General features: G+C 41.0%; 1 protein-coding gene across 2 annotated transcripts in view; it reads right to left on the reverse strand.

Annotated features, from left to right (window-relative positions):
• Window positions 1-15,136, reverse strand: part of ADARB1 (adenosine deaminase RNA specific B1) — a 63,990-nt gene that overhangs the window by 23,507 nt on the left and 25,347 nt on the right. The window contains exons 3-4 of one of the 2 annotated variants that reach the window (XM_065069358.1): window positions 12,779-12,853; window positions 4,976-5,907 (exon numbers count right to left, since the gene is read on the reverse strand). In XM_065069358.1, coding sequence (XP_064925430.1) covers window positions 4,976-5,907; window positions 12,779-12,806 — 960 coding nt within the window. In that variant the 5' untranslated portion in view covers window positions 12,807-12,853. Of the gene's footprint in view, window positions 1-4,975; window positions 5,954-12,778; window positions 12,854-15,136 lie in introns of both variants that reach the window. The other variant, XM_065069359.1, reaches the window with a different exon arrangement.

A 15,136-nucleotide genomic window follows, 5' to 3' on the forward strand; every position in this document is an offset into this window, starting at 1 on the left:
CCAGAGCCGGCTTGAGGAGCTTCTTGCCAAGAGGTGGGACCAGAAACTGCCAGGTGTTTCTGGAACAAACCCACAGTCAACTTACCTGCCAACACTGCTGACAAAAGGCTACTTGAACAGCATGCTTGCATACAGTGTGGATACACTAGCTTTTTACAAAAACAGATTATTTTTTTCACATTATAAGAAAAGCAGAGGAAACTGTGGCGTCAGTTTACAAGCGAGAACATGGCGAGTCCCTCTGGGAAGATGTAAGCTGGCACAGAATGACAGGATGGGGCTGCATCTCAAACAGTGTGGAACTAAGCTGCTGGCAAGGAAACCTAAAAACGCTCAAATGAACATGAAGCCAGACACTGGGGAGGCTGATAAGAAGGACTAAGCAGAACTCACGCGAGACAAACCGACCGCTAGAGATGCGAACAATACTGGAGGAACTGGGCAGGGGGGCAAAAAAATCACTGCCAGAGAACAGGCAGATATCTTAAAGATTGTTTTATTCTATTTGAAACCTGAGTTGCATGACAACAGGCAGGCAGTGAGGAACAAACGCTATTATATGCGTATCTATATTATATTTAGTTATATATACTCATCCAATAAATGGGAAGAATCATCCTTTTCTCCCAGGTGGTCTATTACATTAACAGTTCAGTGTCACTAAGAGCATGGAAGAATAAGGCAGGCTGCAAACAGAGCACTGAACCACCGGGAACAAGACCTACTGGCCTAAAACGATGTCCTTGCTGTCCCTGTCTCAAAACCAAGGACTTGAAAGCTGTCTCCATGGCAAGCCCAGGCCACTGACCAGCCTGGGTAGAGTTCTTTCACTTCTCATTCTGGCTCTACTCCCTTTCATACAAATAAATATTAACTGGAACAGAAATGGAACTCGTGTCTCACCTTCCCAGTGAGTGCCCTAGCATCTGACACATGGGTTCTCTACCCTGGCTCCTGCATTAAATCATTACTCAAAGTTGAGTAATTCAAAAAAGGAAAGACCTAAAATAGCTGACAGTTTGCTTGTTAAGGCACATGAGCTGAAAGCTATTTTGGGTGCTCTGTTCCCTTCTCTGATGAAGTGAATTCAATTCTACACATACAGACTGATTTTGGTTATCTTGCAGCAATGTTGTAGCAGAACCACCCTGACCACCCGTATTTTACAATATCCTGAAGCTGAAGCTCAGGTCTGTCTGGATCCAAAGGAAGACCTTGGCAGGACACAGAGATCACGCCAGATGAACAGTGGTGAGAACCCACGTGGTGGGACCAAAATCAAGGTCCATCATCTCTCCTCTGACAGCAACCAGCACATGCAACTCAGACAAGGTGCAGACATATCTACACTAACAGAATAGGGTAATTATTTTCTAGTGCTCCAGTTTCCTGCATTTATTTAAAGGAACTGCTACCTGGCAGTAGATTCTCTCCCTGCTTTTGCCAACATGTCCTTTACATTTCTCCCAAATCAACAGCAATTATTCCAACATTACTACTCACCAATTCCAAGATCTCAAATAATTTTCATCATTAATTTGTATATCTTTCCTATATTTTAATACTTCTTTTATAGTTTCTTCTTACCCCAAGCTGAACCAGGATTAACACAGCACTTAAAGCAAATGTAGCCGCTGCAGTACTGGTTATGACTCCATTCTTTCTGCGTAACATTTTGTTTCAATGTCTGTCCACAATGATATACAGGATAAACTTAATTTGCAACACAATTAGGCGAACGATTGAAAGTATTCCCTCTAGTGGATCTTTAAAAATTAATTTCATCTGCAGCTACACTGCTTATTTGCCTACTGCAAGTTGCTTTCTCTCACAATAGTCCAGCTTTCACTAATCTAAATCATGATTTCTAAGCTTCAATATTTACAATTCCAATTCTCTAATTTCCGCCTCTTTGCATCCTGAATAATCAGCTATCTTTCTAAGTCAACACTTTGAGGAAATCTGGGATGTATCATAATAAAGCTTACCTAAATAAAGTTCCTACCGTCTGATGGAAGCCGTTCCCGTCAGTGATGCCGGCAGCCTGGACCAGCCGACTTTCCCCAAAGGGCACACCAGGATGCATGTTCGAAACAAACCAGAGGAGACTGTTCTTCCCACAATACGTACTTACACAATGGAATTTACTGCTACAAGGTGCTATGGAAGCTAAAAGATTACAGAAGTTCAAGAAAGGCTTGTAATTAATGGAGAAATTCAAAGGCTCTCAGCTGGAAAGACACGGTTTCTGGCTGAAAAACTTCTTGAGACACAAACTGCTGAAGGTTAGAAGCACATACTGGGGAAGTACTGCTACAATATGCCCTTTTCTCATATTTTTTTCAAGGTATTTGGTACTGGCTTGAGTACTTCTTTTAGGGACAGCATCGTCCCACCTTTGACAGAGGTGTGAGACCCTTCATGGCCCTCCTTGGGAAGCATGGAGTGTGTGAGGGAAAAGAGAAAAAGGAGAGAAAACAAGTGTTGTCTGGGAGATTTCTCTCTGGGTGTTAAAGAGACTAAAAATCAAGAAATGCCAAGTCCAACAGAGCATCTGACGCCTCTGAGATGTCCAAGGATGTTCCTGCCCCAGCTCCTGAGATGCCCAAGGCACTGTTCAGTGGCAGGACCGGCCCCAGAGGTGGAAGCAGCCGAGGCCAGCACCAGCATCCCTTACAAACCTCGATGCTGGGGCTGCTGGCAGGGACATGGCGCTGGGGAGGGAATAATGTGAGAAGAAGCTTCTGTCCATACCAGTGCGGCTCTTGCTGTGGTTGAGTGCTCAACAACACTCTTTTCCCCAGAAATCATATTTTCAGAAAGCTGGTCACATCAGCTTCCACAATTAATCTATAAACATGTGACCCTTTTGTTTTCAGAAGAGATTTAAAAAGACTGTTCACATTTCACTGTCTCCTCCAGTTCTCATCACCTACCAGCTGCAGAACCATGACAAGGTCACCCCCCGCAGGGAGGGGTGGGAGGTAAAGCGAGGATGGCTTTCCATTTACAAGGTGTAGTTAACCGTGAAAAGATTTCTGTGTTTTTGGGAGGCAAGTCCCTATAAAGCAAGACTGACAACCTCCAGTGCAGGGATCATCTCTTCCCTCCCCTCCACTCTTCCCACTCTATCGCTTTTTCTCTCAAGGCACCTCAAGTTAACGCACCAGCTACAGCCAGGTTTCGAACCTGCCACCCAGGCAGCCAACTCCAACATCACCATTGGCACAACCACTGAGCAGTTGGTATTTGGATTTCTACTCCCCTTGCATGTTTCTAGCTTCCATTTTTTTACCAACTCAACTGGCATTTTATTTGGTCTATGGGTTATAATAAATGCTATCCTCACATCATTCCTGTATTCTCCGAGGTTTGTGACTTCACCCACTATAGGATTATCTCCAGATATAACATCTTTGCACATCCTGAGTAAACACTTTGTCAAAAAATAAAACAACTCACAGAGTTAAAAGAAAAGATAAATAAAGCAGGACCTGAAAACATCAAATTGCTTAAAGCCCTTATTAATCATTAATAGATAAAAGACCAAAATCGCCAATATGTAACAGACCTTCATGTAATTCAAATAAATTGACAGCTAATTATAATTAAAAGCAGGATAATACAACACAGCGAAGTGCAGAAAGGACAATGATGACAATGATCACAAGTTGATCAAAAGCCTCTGAATAAATAACTGTCTTGGAATTGGGTCTATGCGGGGCAGAACCAGCAACCCCCCCTCCCCACCCAGTATGTTTGGCATTAATCTAAAGTCCACTGGGTTCTAGATTTGAAAATGATGGAAACATTCATCAATAAGTTAATAATTGTGCAAAGTTAAAAAAGAGAGCATAAAGGAATATCCAAATAATTCATACCGCCCATGCATTTTGAGGGAACAGCACAATTAAAACAGCCACAACATCCAGTTACGCTCTTCGAACCCACATTATCAAATCAGACCAATATCTTGTAATTTTCATTAAATCTAAAACAACATTTTTGAGACAGAAAAGTCAAAGCCTTGAAATTCTCATAATAAACAGACAAAGTTGCAAAAAAAGTCATAGGCAAGTATTTGAATTTAGACAGGCACACAATATCACTAAAAAGACCCAAGAGACACAGTAGAAAGAGGGCACTTGAACAATCATTTCTGTAGCTTGACTGGTGAGAAACACAAGCAAGCAAATAAGGGAGGCTTTTTCTTCATTAAAAAAATTGTAAAAACTACTCCTTTATAGCTACTTTAAATTTCTGATCAACGTCTGGTATGTTTGATACTTCCTCTAGTTCATTAATTAACTTAAACTATTTCTCATCCAGATTTACTTGCCTAAGCAACTCACATATGCTTATGAACTAATTTGATTAGAGCACAATTCTTTAGATGACAGCTATTTGACCACACATCTTGGATACATGCACTGCAAGTGTGTCATTTATTTAGACCTTGAAAGTATGTGGCGACTGCATTAGCCTCACTTAATCTGCCCTTGACTTCCGTTATTCAGCTCTGTTAATGCCAACAATTTTGGTTTGCAGAGGAGAATGGTTTTCTTCCCTGCTAAAAACTGCTGTGTCAAATGATAATTTTACTTAAAGCAGTAATTCTGACTTGAACTCCATCTAAGTCTTGCTGCCTAAGACGAGTAAGATGTGATTCCAGCTTTCCTCAGCACAAACCCAAATCCAAGCTGGCACTGCTGCGCTGGGCTTGGTGCTCTCTTGTGTGACGTGGTCAAAAGCACCAGCAACAAAGCCTCTTCACTATCCAACAGAACACAAAGAGTTCATGCAATTATCAGAAGCCATAAGTGGATAAATCACTTAATACACACATATATATGGACACACACATCTATGGAAGCAGAATAAACAGCAGAAATGCTCTAAGCTGACTCAATACGCACGACTTGGCTACTCTTGGTCATTACCCAAAGACCTCAAGAAAACCCAAAGGGCTCCTCACCTGCGGCAAGTGTAACTGGAGCCCCTCGCTGGGAATGGGCTGTCGGGACGGGGTCTGGTCCAGCTGCATGTTAAACAAGGATGCCAGGGCCGACTGCGCGGCCCGGGCCTTTGCCAGCTTTTTATTCCTTCCCGAGCCTTCAAAAGTCTGACCGTCCACCGCCACGGCCATGACGAAGTTTTTGGCGTGGCTCTCCCCGCTCTCCGACAGAAACTCGTACTTGAGCCCCGGTCGCAGCTCGTTGAGGATCATGACGGGGTTCTTCCCGCTGGCGGACGGGTAGGGCGGCGGCGCGGGGAGAGGCGACTGGGAAAGGCCGCTGGCCACGGCTGACGACGGCAAACCGTAGTCCCCGCCAGAGCTAAAGGACCCGTCCCCGTTGGACCCCAGGTAAAAAGACGCGTCAGAAGGGACCGGCGTTTCGAACCCGTTGAAAAGGGTGTCAGGGAAGTCTGCTTGGTCGGAGGTGAAGTCCGTGTTGACCGACAGAGTCCTCCCCATGGCCAGGTGGGCTTCAGAGGCGTTCGGAAACTGGACAAAAGACCGCAGGGCCTTCTCGGCAGCGTGAAGCTTGGCCTTCTTCTTCGTCGGGCCAGACCCCTCAAACACCTGCCCGTTGACTTCGACCGCCATCACGAACATGGGAGCGTGGACCGGTCCCGTCTGGGAGAGGAGTTTGTACTGTAAACCGGGTTTAATCTCGTTAAGTTGCATCAGGGCGTTCTTTGGCAGAACGGGGCCGGGTGTTTTCTTCCTCTTCTTCAGGCGGAATTTGGAGTGGCCATTGTTGCCCTCCTCCAAAGGACGCTTTCGGCTGCCGCTGCCCCCGCCGTTGGAGAGCTGCGTCCCCTCCCCGGCGCCTTGCCCGCCACCGTCCTTGGGGGGAACGTTGTCCACGTTGCGGTTTTCTTTAACGTCGGTGCTGCTGGAACCTGCGGTGCCCAGAAAGAGTAACTTACAATGCCTTCGTTGCAGGACCTTGTAAATGCAAAATTTATAGATTCCTTTATCTCTCTTTGTAACTGGTTAAGTGATGTGTGCTCACAGGTTAAACGTTCTGCGGTACGATCAGAGATAATGGTGCGATACAACCTCTCGATAGTTCAAGGGATACGTTGAAGAATAATTTTCAAACTGCACATTTGATACAAGCATTTAGCAACATAACATTGCAGCTTTTTGTTGTTGTTGCCACTTAAACCATGCTGGAACAAAACTTTTACTCATAAGTTACGTTTTGCTTGAAAAATGCTTTAAACCAGAAATATAATTGTTTTATAGGCATAGGCTACTATCAAAGAACTAGTATTAGCAAAGTAAAAATGGATGCTTAAGACCAGTACTAGGAGATGGATACTTAATTCTACTTTATTCCTATTTTATTCATAATGCTTTTTTTTCCCCTCAGTGATTTTAATAGCTCAAATTGAAAAATGACACAAAACCTGAGCCACGAAAAACTAGGCAGTGCTTTGCTGGGCCCCTTGACTGAATAGTGTTTGAAAGCTTTTGTTTCTCTTTAGCTGTTTCATAGTCTCCTAATTCAATTCTTTTTCAGGCTTTTCTATTAGGAAACCCTATATTTATCATTTACAAGCTATTCTGTAATTCCTTGCACAGTAAGAAAACTGCTGTCACAGAGATACGAACCCAAAAATCACAATAAAGATCTCCTCTTACGACTACAAGTAACTCTTAAGACTAAGCAGAATAAAGAAGTGTGAAAAAAGCTGTGCAATCACAATGATGACATTTTAATGGGGGGGGAAAAGACATTATTAATGTAATTATTTCTTTTCTAAAGTAGAAAGTTGGGGTAATGATACATCAGAGGTATATTTAAAAAGTCATATTTTCAAAGACGTTATTTTTATCCTGATAAAGAAACTAAGGAAATTAATTATTTCTGCTTTATATTGGTGTTTGTGAATGAAAAGGTAAATTTTCTACGTCAAGCATTTCTATCTCTTCTGTTCCAAAATTTCAGTATGTCTATATTACATCTACACTGACACTAGGTGATAAATACTAATTGAAATGAGAGCAAACCAAGGTAGAAGTGTTTTTCACAGTAACAAGTTCAGCCACACTTTAAGTCTTCCCTAAGAGTCCCCTGCCGTGCACACATCACTTCACCCAGGTTACAAAGCTGATGGAATGGTTACTAAATTTTCATTTATAACATCCTCCAGCAAAAGCTCGATAGGTTACTCCTTTCGGTGCTCAAAGAGAAAAAAAAGAAGACAAAAAAAGATCAAAAGAACAAGCCAAGGTAGGAACACATTTTGTTAAATCACAGCAGCACAACAAAGAAGTGTACAGTACTGAACATTACATTCCAGTGAATTAAATTTGGTCAGGAATGAAACACTAAATATTCTGAAGCATTTCATTGCTAGAAATCGCTAAGTTTCATAAAGTATCTCTTGTAATGTTCAGCCACAAATTATATTGCCAGCAGAATGTGTGCTATAGGGCCACAATTGTCAATACACAGCGTTCAGGCAGATACATATATTTGTATATATACTTACATATGGTAAAGACATCTAAGGAGAGAGTGAATTTTTTCATTTTCCTTACAGTGAGTTTCTTACCTGAAGCTGTAATCTCCAAAACTACACCTCATCTAAAACACCATTTCTGGAACATTGCTCATATTAGTGGCACCAGGAATTTGCTATCAGACAATACAACTTTTAGGCTACACACAAATAGTTTCATGGACACTAACGTCCTCTGTTTTTACCTTTCTTTCTATATGAAAACTACCTTTCTTTCTATATGAAAACTACCAGGGCCTGTGGAAATCACAGAAGGAAAACAGGAGTTGAAGGTAAAGAAGGTAACTTTTACATGTATGTATGGCAGCTGATGGAATTTCTTAATCCACCCAGGGGAAACGATGACCTGACAGAGAGAGGGGACTTGTAGGATGCAGGAGACAAACTTGCACACTTACCTCATCTCAATGAGAAAGAAGGGAAGAAAACTACTCCTTGCCTGAGAGCTCCCAGGCTTGTTAGCTTTGGAGAACATGCAGGGTGGGAGAAACTAGGAGAGCAAGCAAGCAGGGAGTACGAGCAGCCTGGGTCAAACCATGAAGGCAGGTGAATTTCTGCATTGAGAAGGTGATGCAAATCTCAGCTTTACACGTGATGGAAAGAAAAAGACTTTCAATGCCAAGCAGAAGGACTCAGGTTTGTTTCAAGGCACAGAATCACCACACTGCAAGAAAGAGCAACAGCTTCTCAGGCTGAGGGTGAAGATGAGCTTTTGGTCCTTTAGTGTGTCCTGCCCAGCAGTGCTGAGGTCTCCTCATTACCTCAGGGCTGGAGAAGAGCTGACAGATCGCTCAAGATTAGCTACCACACCTGTTAAAGTCAGAGAAGCCACCTCCTTTAATCTTGTCCATATTCAGACACGGAGTAACTTCTCCAGCCCAGCATCTCCCTCTTCCAAGCATCTCACCCCCTTAGAGAAGCTGAGACTGTAAGACTTTGGGGAGTCTCTCACTCATCTTTACCCCCCAAAAGCTCTGGCTGATTCGGGATCCCATCACAGCTCAAGCTGGGAGCAAAATTTAGTTGCTCTAAAGCAGAGGTCATGGCAGACGTGGACAACCACTCCATGCATGTTCTAAAAAACAGCTTGGATTATTTCAGAGTCTATCAGTCTGATTTTGAAACTAGTATTAAGCCTTGTGCTGTCAGCATCACAGCTAAAGTAAGACAGGAAAATGAGAACTGTGAATGTTAAAATACTATTAGAAAGCATAAAACATAGGAGAGAGCTGGCAGGAGGAAAAAAACACCATCTGAATTATAAAAAAGAAGTGTCTGTGTTCAGTAACAAAGGCTCTTCATTATCCCTTTTTATTTTTTATTAAACATTTATATGTTAACATCAAATATCTTGCCTCAGAAAGCTTACACAGTCTTAGTGAATCTCCTAACATGCCCCAAAATCAAGAGGTTTAAAACCAGCTTAATCCTAGATTTTAAATATACTTTGAAGTCTATGCACTTTCCAGTCTTTCAGTTCTCAAGGAGCAAATGCTTTAGAGAGCCCTCTGAGGTCCATCGTGGTTGCTGTGTATTCAGCACTTTAAAGTAGCATTAATACAGACACAAACACTTGATAACAGGATCATGTTTTCTTAAACATTAATACTGCCCCTGATTTAAGAACAATACACTTTTTGTAAGAGTAGCTTATTTGCTACTCACTAAAAATAGTTGGCAGCTTTGAGTGGAGATTTCACTGACATCCGTGGAAGCTGCCTTGGTAAAAATCACAGCTGACAGTACCTTCAGCAGAAGGAAAGTCCTGCTCCTGAAACGTTGTTTGAGAGGCTTACAAACCCGAGAATGCTCAAAAGAAAAGGGCATAGGAAATTTTCATGGCAGTAAAGAGATTTTCCACGCGAGTGCATTCGTTTATTTTTTGGTTTTACTCCCTGTAATTAAAAAGTGTCTGTAATTAAGATGCTTTATCCATTGGGGAACTTCCATTACCTGCTTGCCGAGAGATGACACGCTCCCTGCTCTGTCTGATCTGGAGCACACTTAATTACATTTAGATGACTCTTAGCTGAACCAAAAGATGTTTCTTGCTATCTGTTTGTCCTAGTTTTATTAAAAAACAAGTTTCTCTTTTAGTGATTTTGCCTGTCAGCTAAAGCCTTCATATTAGCTGCATTTTCCTGGAGAACCAGACACATGTTTTGGTAAACATAGCAATGGAATGCAAACTTATTGATAAGCACGGATGGACATCTTGCGAGAGGGGCAACGAGAAACAAGTGACCAAGAAACTGACCAACTGTGTATAACATTCCATTCACGTGAATACTTTATATAAAGTGGGAGATCACGAGGGTCTCGTCCCTTTTTGCCCTTTTTCCTTTCCCTTTGTCCCTTCTGCTTATGGCCGACATTAGGAGAGGACCTTGCTAGTCGTCCCTGCGAACTGAGGCCTAGTGACAGACTGAATCCAGCTCCGGTTGGCTGCAGAGTCCAGTCCAGGACTTGGTTTGCCGGCTCTGCAGTTGTTGAGATTTTCAAGATTGGTTTTGTATATTTTGTATTATTTTCTCTATTCTTATTAGTAGCACTAGTAAAACATCTTTAATTTTTCCAACTCTCACCTCTCTGTCCTTCTTTCCCTCCCGATCGCCTGTCCTGAGTGGGAAGGGGGGAGAGGGAGGGGAAAAAGGGGGAAGTGGCGGGGGGGAGGAGGTTAACAATACATCTGCCAGGGTTTTATTGTCACCCCGCAATCTAAACCCTTGACACTGTTATACTGCTGCTCTCATTTACCAGCCCGGGGAAATTCTAAACAAGTCATTTTTTCATAAAAAAACATCCAGGGGAAAAAACATCCTCCAAAAACCATACACCACATGTAAGCATCTTTTTAGAGAAAGAGGGAAGATGACCGAAGAGAAAGGTCATGACAACCACATGGTAGTGTCCTAAGCGTCCTGCAAAATGCTCCACTTCTCCCTTGCCTGCAGGGTCATCGATAAGGACACGTAAGTGTGAATTTACACCTCAAAAATGGTTTATTTTTGATGCTTTGCCAAGCTCTCTGGTTTGACACTGAGATAATAGGCAGGTGGGCTTCCAGCACACATTTCTGGGGTGTTCGCGGTGCTGCAGACATACCCTCCATGCAAAGCAACAGAAAACCAAATAAAAACATCCTAAAAATAAATAAAACAAGTTTTTCCCAAAGTCTCTTGTAACATCTTCCCTATGTTCAATAAAGGAAGAAGACCTTAAAACCTGAACTCTGAAATATTTTGTTTTCTCAGGGACATTAATGTAACCTCATCGCTATCTCACATTTCAGCCAAACCAATACACTTAATTCTGGCTTCTGCAGAGCAATTCTAGTTATGCAACTGCAAGCTACAAAGTATTGCATATACCCACCTTCCTTTCCTGTAAGATACTTCCCCAAAAAGGAGTTACATAAAATAATAAAACATTTAATGGGCAACTTCTGATATCGTACTTCACAAGCTTAAAGAGAGATGAAAATACAGAAAGATAAAAATTTTTACCAAAAAAATATTTGCATGAATCAAGGGGAAGAACTTAAGAATTTGCACTTTGATTTCTCCCCAGCAAATCTGATGATTTAACATTTCAAATCCATGATGTTTGTGTGGATGTACAGATGCAGGAAGGTCTTCTTGCACCTTCTATTAAATGGGCTCATCCAAGCAGCCATTGTTATCTGTAGCTTCCTTTCAAACACATGGTACATATGACATCTCGAAATATACTTTTGCGAGACAACTCTGGTTATAAAATGCATGTCCCAAACCTGTACCGGCCCCATGGAGCCAGCCTCCCCTCCAGACAATGAGTTCCATGAATGGTTTTGCATATCGGTCTACTAATACACACACCAAAAAACCCAAAAATAATAAAAACACACACACTAAAACAAACAAAAAACCCCATAAGAACCAAACCACCACCAACACAAACAACAAACCAGGAGCACACAAAACCTGAGTGTTTTGCTTACAGGCACTTACAGAATGCCCCTGCAGATAGATAATATTTTCTTCATCTTAGGAAGACTCAGATATAGTCCTTACTGAGATAATGGGATTTTTACCCAAAAGATGCAAAAAACTAAAAAACACCCAAACAGAAAACAACAAAACCCCCACTTATGTGAATTATGCAGTTACAGCTGTTACTTTATTGAATGCTTGCTCAGGGAGATCACTTCTAGAAATAGCCAAAGCATCCATCTGAAGTAACTTCGCTTACACCAAAGAATAGAAAGTGTTAGCCAGCATATTCCAGTTGATTTCACTGTTTCAGTCAAATAAAAAAAGATGCATTCTAGTGCAGTTAATATTTTCAGGGTTTGGAGTTTGTTTTTTTTTCTAACCACAATAATCTGGCTTCTTTATCTCTCATTAAAAATGTTCCGTAACGCTTTCAGACTGAACTACAACCCTTCAGCACCGCTGGGCTTTGCCAGGGTTGTCTTGTTTTGCCACTGTCACTTAGGGGAAAAATAAGGTGTTATTGTATCATACACAACTATTTACAGTCGGGCACAGCACATGAGCATAGTGGCAACAGAACATTTCTCTCACAAATATTTATATATAGATATAGATAGATAGATAGATGGATGTAGTTGAAAGGTCAATAAAATAGTAAAAATATTTTTGTAATGTTTTAATGAGAACACTTTTCTCCGCAGGTTATCAGACCTTAATTATACCACAGAATCAGCAGCCTCGCAACACTTCACCAGTGGATGCATCAGGATGATCACTATATTTGATTTTCTGTGTTTAAACACACTTTAGTAATTCAGTAGCTCAGGGCTGGAACAATCAGCACCTAATGAGAATAATTAGCCACACAAGACCTGTGGGAGCTCTTCTAGCTCCTTCTTTTGCTTTTCCTTCCCCCATTGCTGCTTTCCCTCATTTATTTTATCCAGTTTGACTCCATCTCCTTGGTCTCGCCTTTCCCTTCTGACCAGTCCCTAACTCTCAGCATTACTAGGAAAATACTTTGTGTAATTAGTCAGTTGTTGGAAGAAAAATATGAGACACAAGGTATAACTAGACTAGCATATAACCATATGTATTGAAATCATTTAATGCAAAAAGCTGTGATTCATTCTTCTGTACTGTATTTCAAAACACATAAATTTGTACTTCTGAAGCTTCTTCGCAGTCATCCCTGTGCTCATGAGAAAAAGTCACCTTCAGAAATTATCACATAGCTTATTACTGTGTAAATAAGCACATCTTACTCATGTTTTCTTCATCGTCTACATCCATGGTGAAATATTTTTGCTGGTTTCTTGGCTGGCGGAGGCTGCTTCTGTCTGGAAAACAGAGAGTGGGATATTTAAGCTTTAAGGTACTGACATACAAGGTAAAGCACTAAATCTCCTTTAAAAATCAGCAACCTGGCTTTGCTTTGGGCTGTCCATGGGTTTTGCTCGATTTTCACATAGTAATTCTCCAAAGTGCCTATTTCTGTAGCTGACACGTGGTGTTTGGTTTGGTTAAATCCCGACTCAAGATCCCTCCTAAGACTGAGATGATCACCAGCAACTGAAAGATGTGGCCCCATCTCAGGCAAAGGACAGAGCAGCTCATGTAGCCCCCTCTCCTACATGTGAATTTTCTTATTGACCGAAACGTCCAGACGATATTACATGTAGGTTATTTGGCTGTGGGGAAATACATTTTATTAACCACAGGGACTTTGATCAAGTGAGATCGATCTACAGGTGAATATAAGCATCTGACATACAAAAAACGCGACCTACCTAGCATTCGGTTTGAAAGAAGACAACAATTTTGCCCAAATCAAAAGCACTAATTTAAGGGTGACGGGTTTTGTTTGAGTTTTGGGGTTTTTTAAAATGTATTGCAGTTTATTTTTTTCCTGAAAACTAATCAATTGCATAGTATCTGTTGCTTTCTAGGAAATCGCTTCAATCTCATAATGCGATGATGCTCCCACAGGGAACACTGCACCCCTAAACCATGCAAGGATTTACACTTTTAACAAAACATCCATTATTACACTGAAGAAAAAGTAGTGGAGCATTAACAGTGGATCAAACTGTGGAAATTTGCTTTGTACCTGCCAATCTGTTGAATTTTGTGCATCTCCCTCTTACCTTTTCTGAAGCTTTAGTAACTAAATATTGCACTTTCCATGTTCTGCATTGCAAGATTTTTTTAATATAATGCATTCATTTTCTGCTGATTTTTTATCACAATTAAATGTTTGGAAAGTACCTGAAGAGAGTAAAGTCCGGTATAAACGCCATACTGTTCTGTGATAAGCTAGTCTTGTGTAACATCTATAAACATTGATTCCTTTTGCTGACAATCAGATTAAATTAAGACTTAAGTCCTACTTTTAAGTGAGTCTTTGATCCTACTCCAAAACTATTATGAATAGTGCGCAGATATCACAGGGCAACCTTCTGTTATTTCCAATATTGCAATTATCTCCCAGCAGAGTTTCGGTCTTTTACTTAGCTTAAATTTTACCATAGACACTATCAATTCTAATTATCCGTGGACATTTCACTTACACTGTACATATCTTAAAAGTGAGCAGTTGCATGGACACTTTGGAGTAAGTATTCAGGATAACAAGGACTCGGTAGAACAAGTGATACCTGATTCCACCCGAGACAGAGTCAAAAGTTATTAACAAGAACCATACAAACCAACACGGTCACTTGATAAGGTGTACACAATAAAATCACCACTCATTTTAAAAGAGCCAAATGCCTGTAACTGTGAATTTCTTCCCATCTCTCTCCCCACTTCTTGTGGGAAATTCTACCTTTAATTCCACTCTACATTAAAATTTTTACGAGTAAACAAAATGCAGAACTTTGCACTCACGTTGTTCTTAATGCACCGATTGCGTACTGCAGTAATCCGAGCGCATAATATATAGTTACCAGGTTTTGCAAGAAGAAACCAGCCATTCCACCTCTCTTTATCATTTTAGGAGACACTTCATGCAAAGCATGCAGAAGTATGGTAGAAATCCCGAGTCTAAACAAAAACAACTAACGGCATTGTTGCATTTTGTTCTTTAAGTCAGTTTGGTTTTATCTTTGCTAACATAAAAAGAAATTAAAACACCACACACACACAAATCCATTCAAGAATCTGCTAGGAGATGGTTTCAGGACTGGTTTTTGCAGGACTTGCCCAGTGAAACTATCACTTCAAAACCAGGTTTTCACAAAACTGCAGCTACTGGCATATAAGTGATTAAAATGTAATCGTTAAACATGTACATCGGAAACATAGAGAAACTTGTAGTGCAAAAATATCAGATACTGAGAAATGAAGAACGGCATTAAAATACACATATAAATGTTTAGGTTTGCAACTTTAACATGCATGTTAAACACCGTTATTCAGTAATTCAAAACAATGAAATCTGTTTATCTTCAACTAAACAAATCCTCAGCACGCTACTATTCGCAATCTTTACAGCTTAATTCTCACAGCAGGAGCTCAGCAGCCCTTACTGAAAATGTAAAATGTGCAGTTAGCAATCATTACACTAATTAATGCTATGAGCCTAACAGCAGAATGAGAAAGAAATGGATGGCAACGTTTGT

The sequence above is a fragment of the Columba livia genome, chromosome 7 (assembly GCF_036013475.1).
Source record: "Columba livia isolate bColLiv1 breed racing homer chromosome 7, bColLiv1.pat.W.v2, whole genome shotgun sequence".
Lineage (NCBI taxonomy): Eukaryota > Metazoa > Chordata > Aves > Columbiformes > Columbidae > Columba > Columba livia.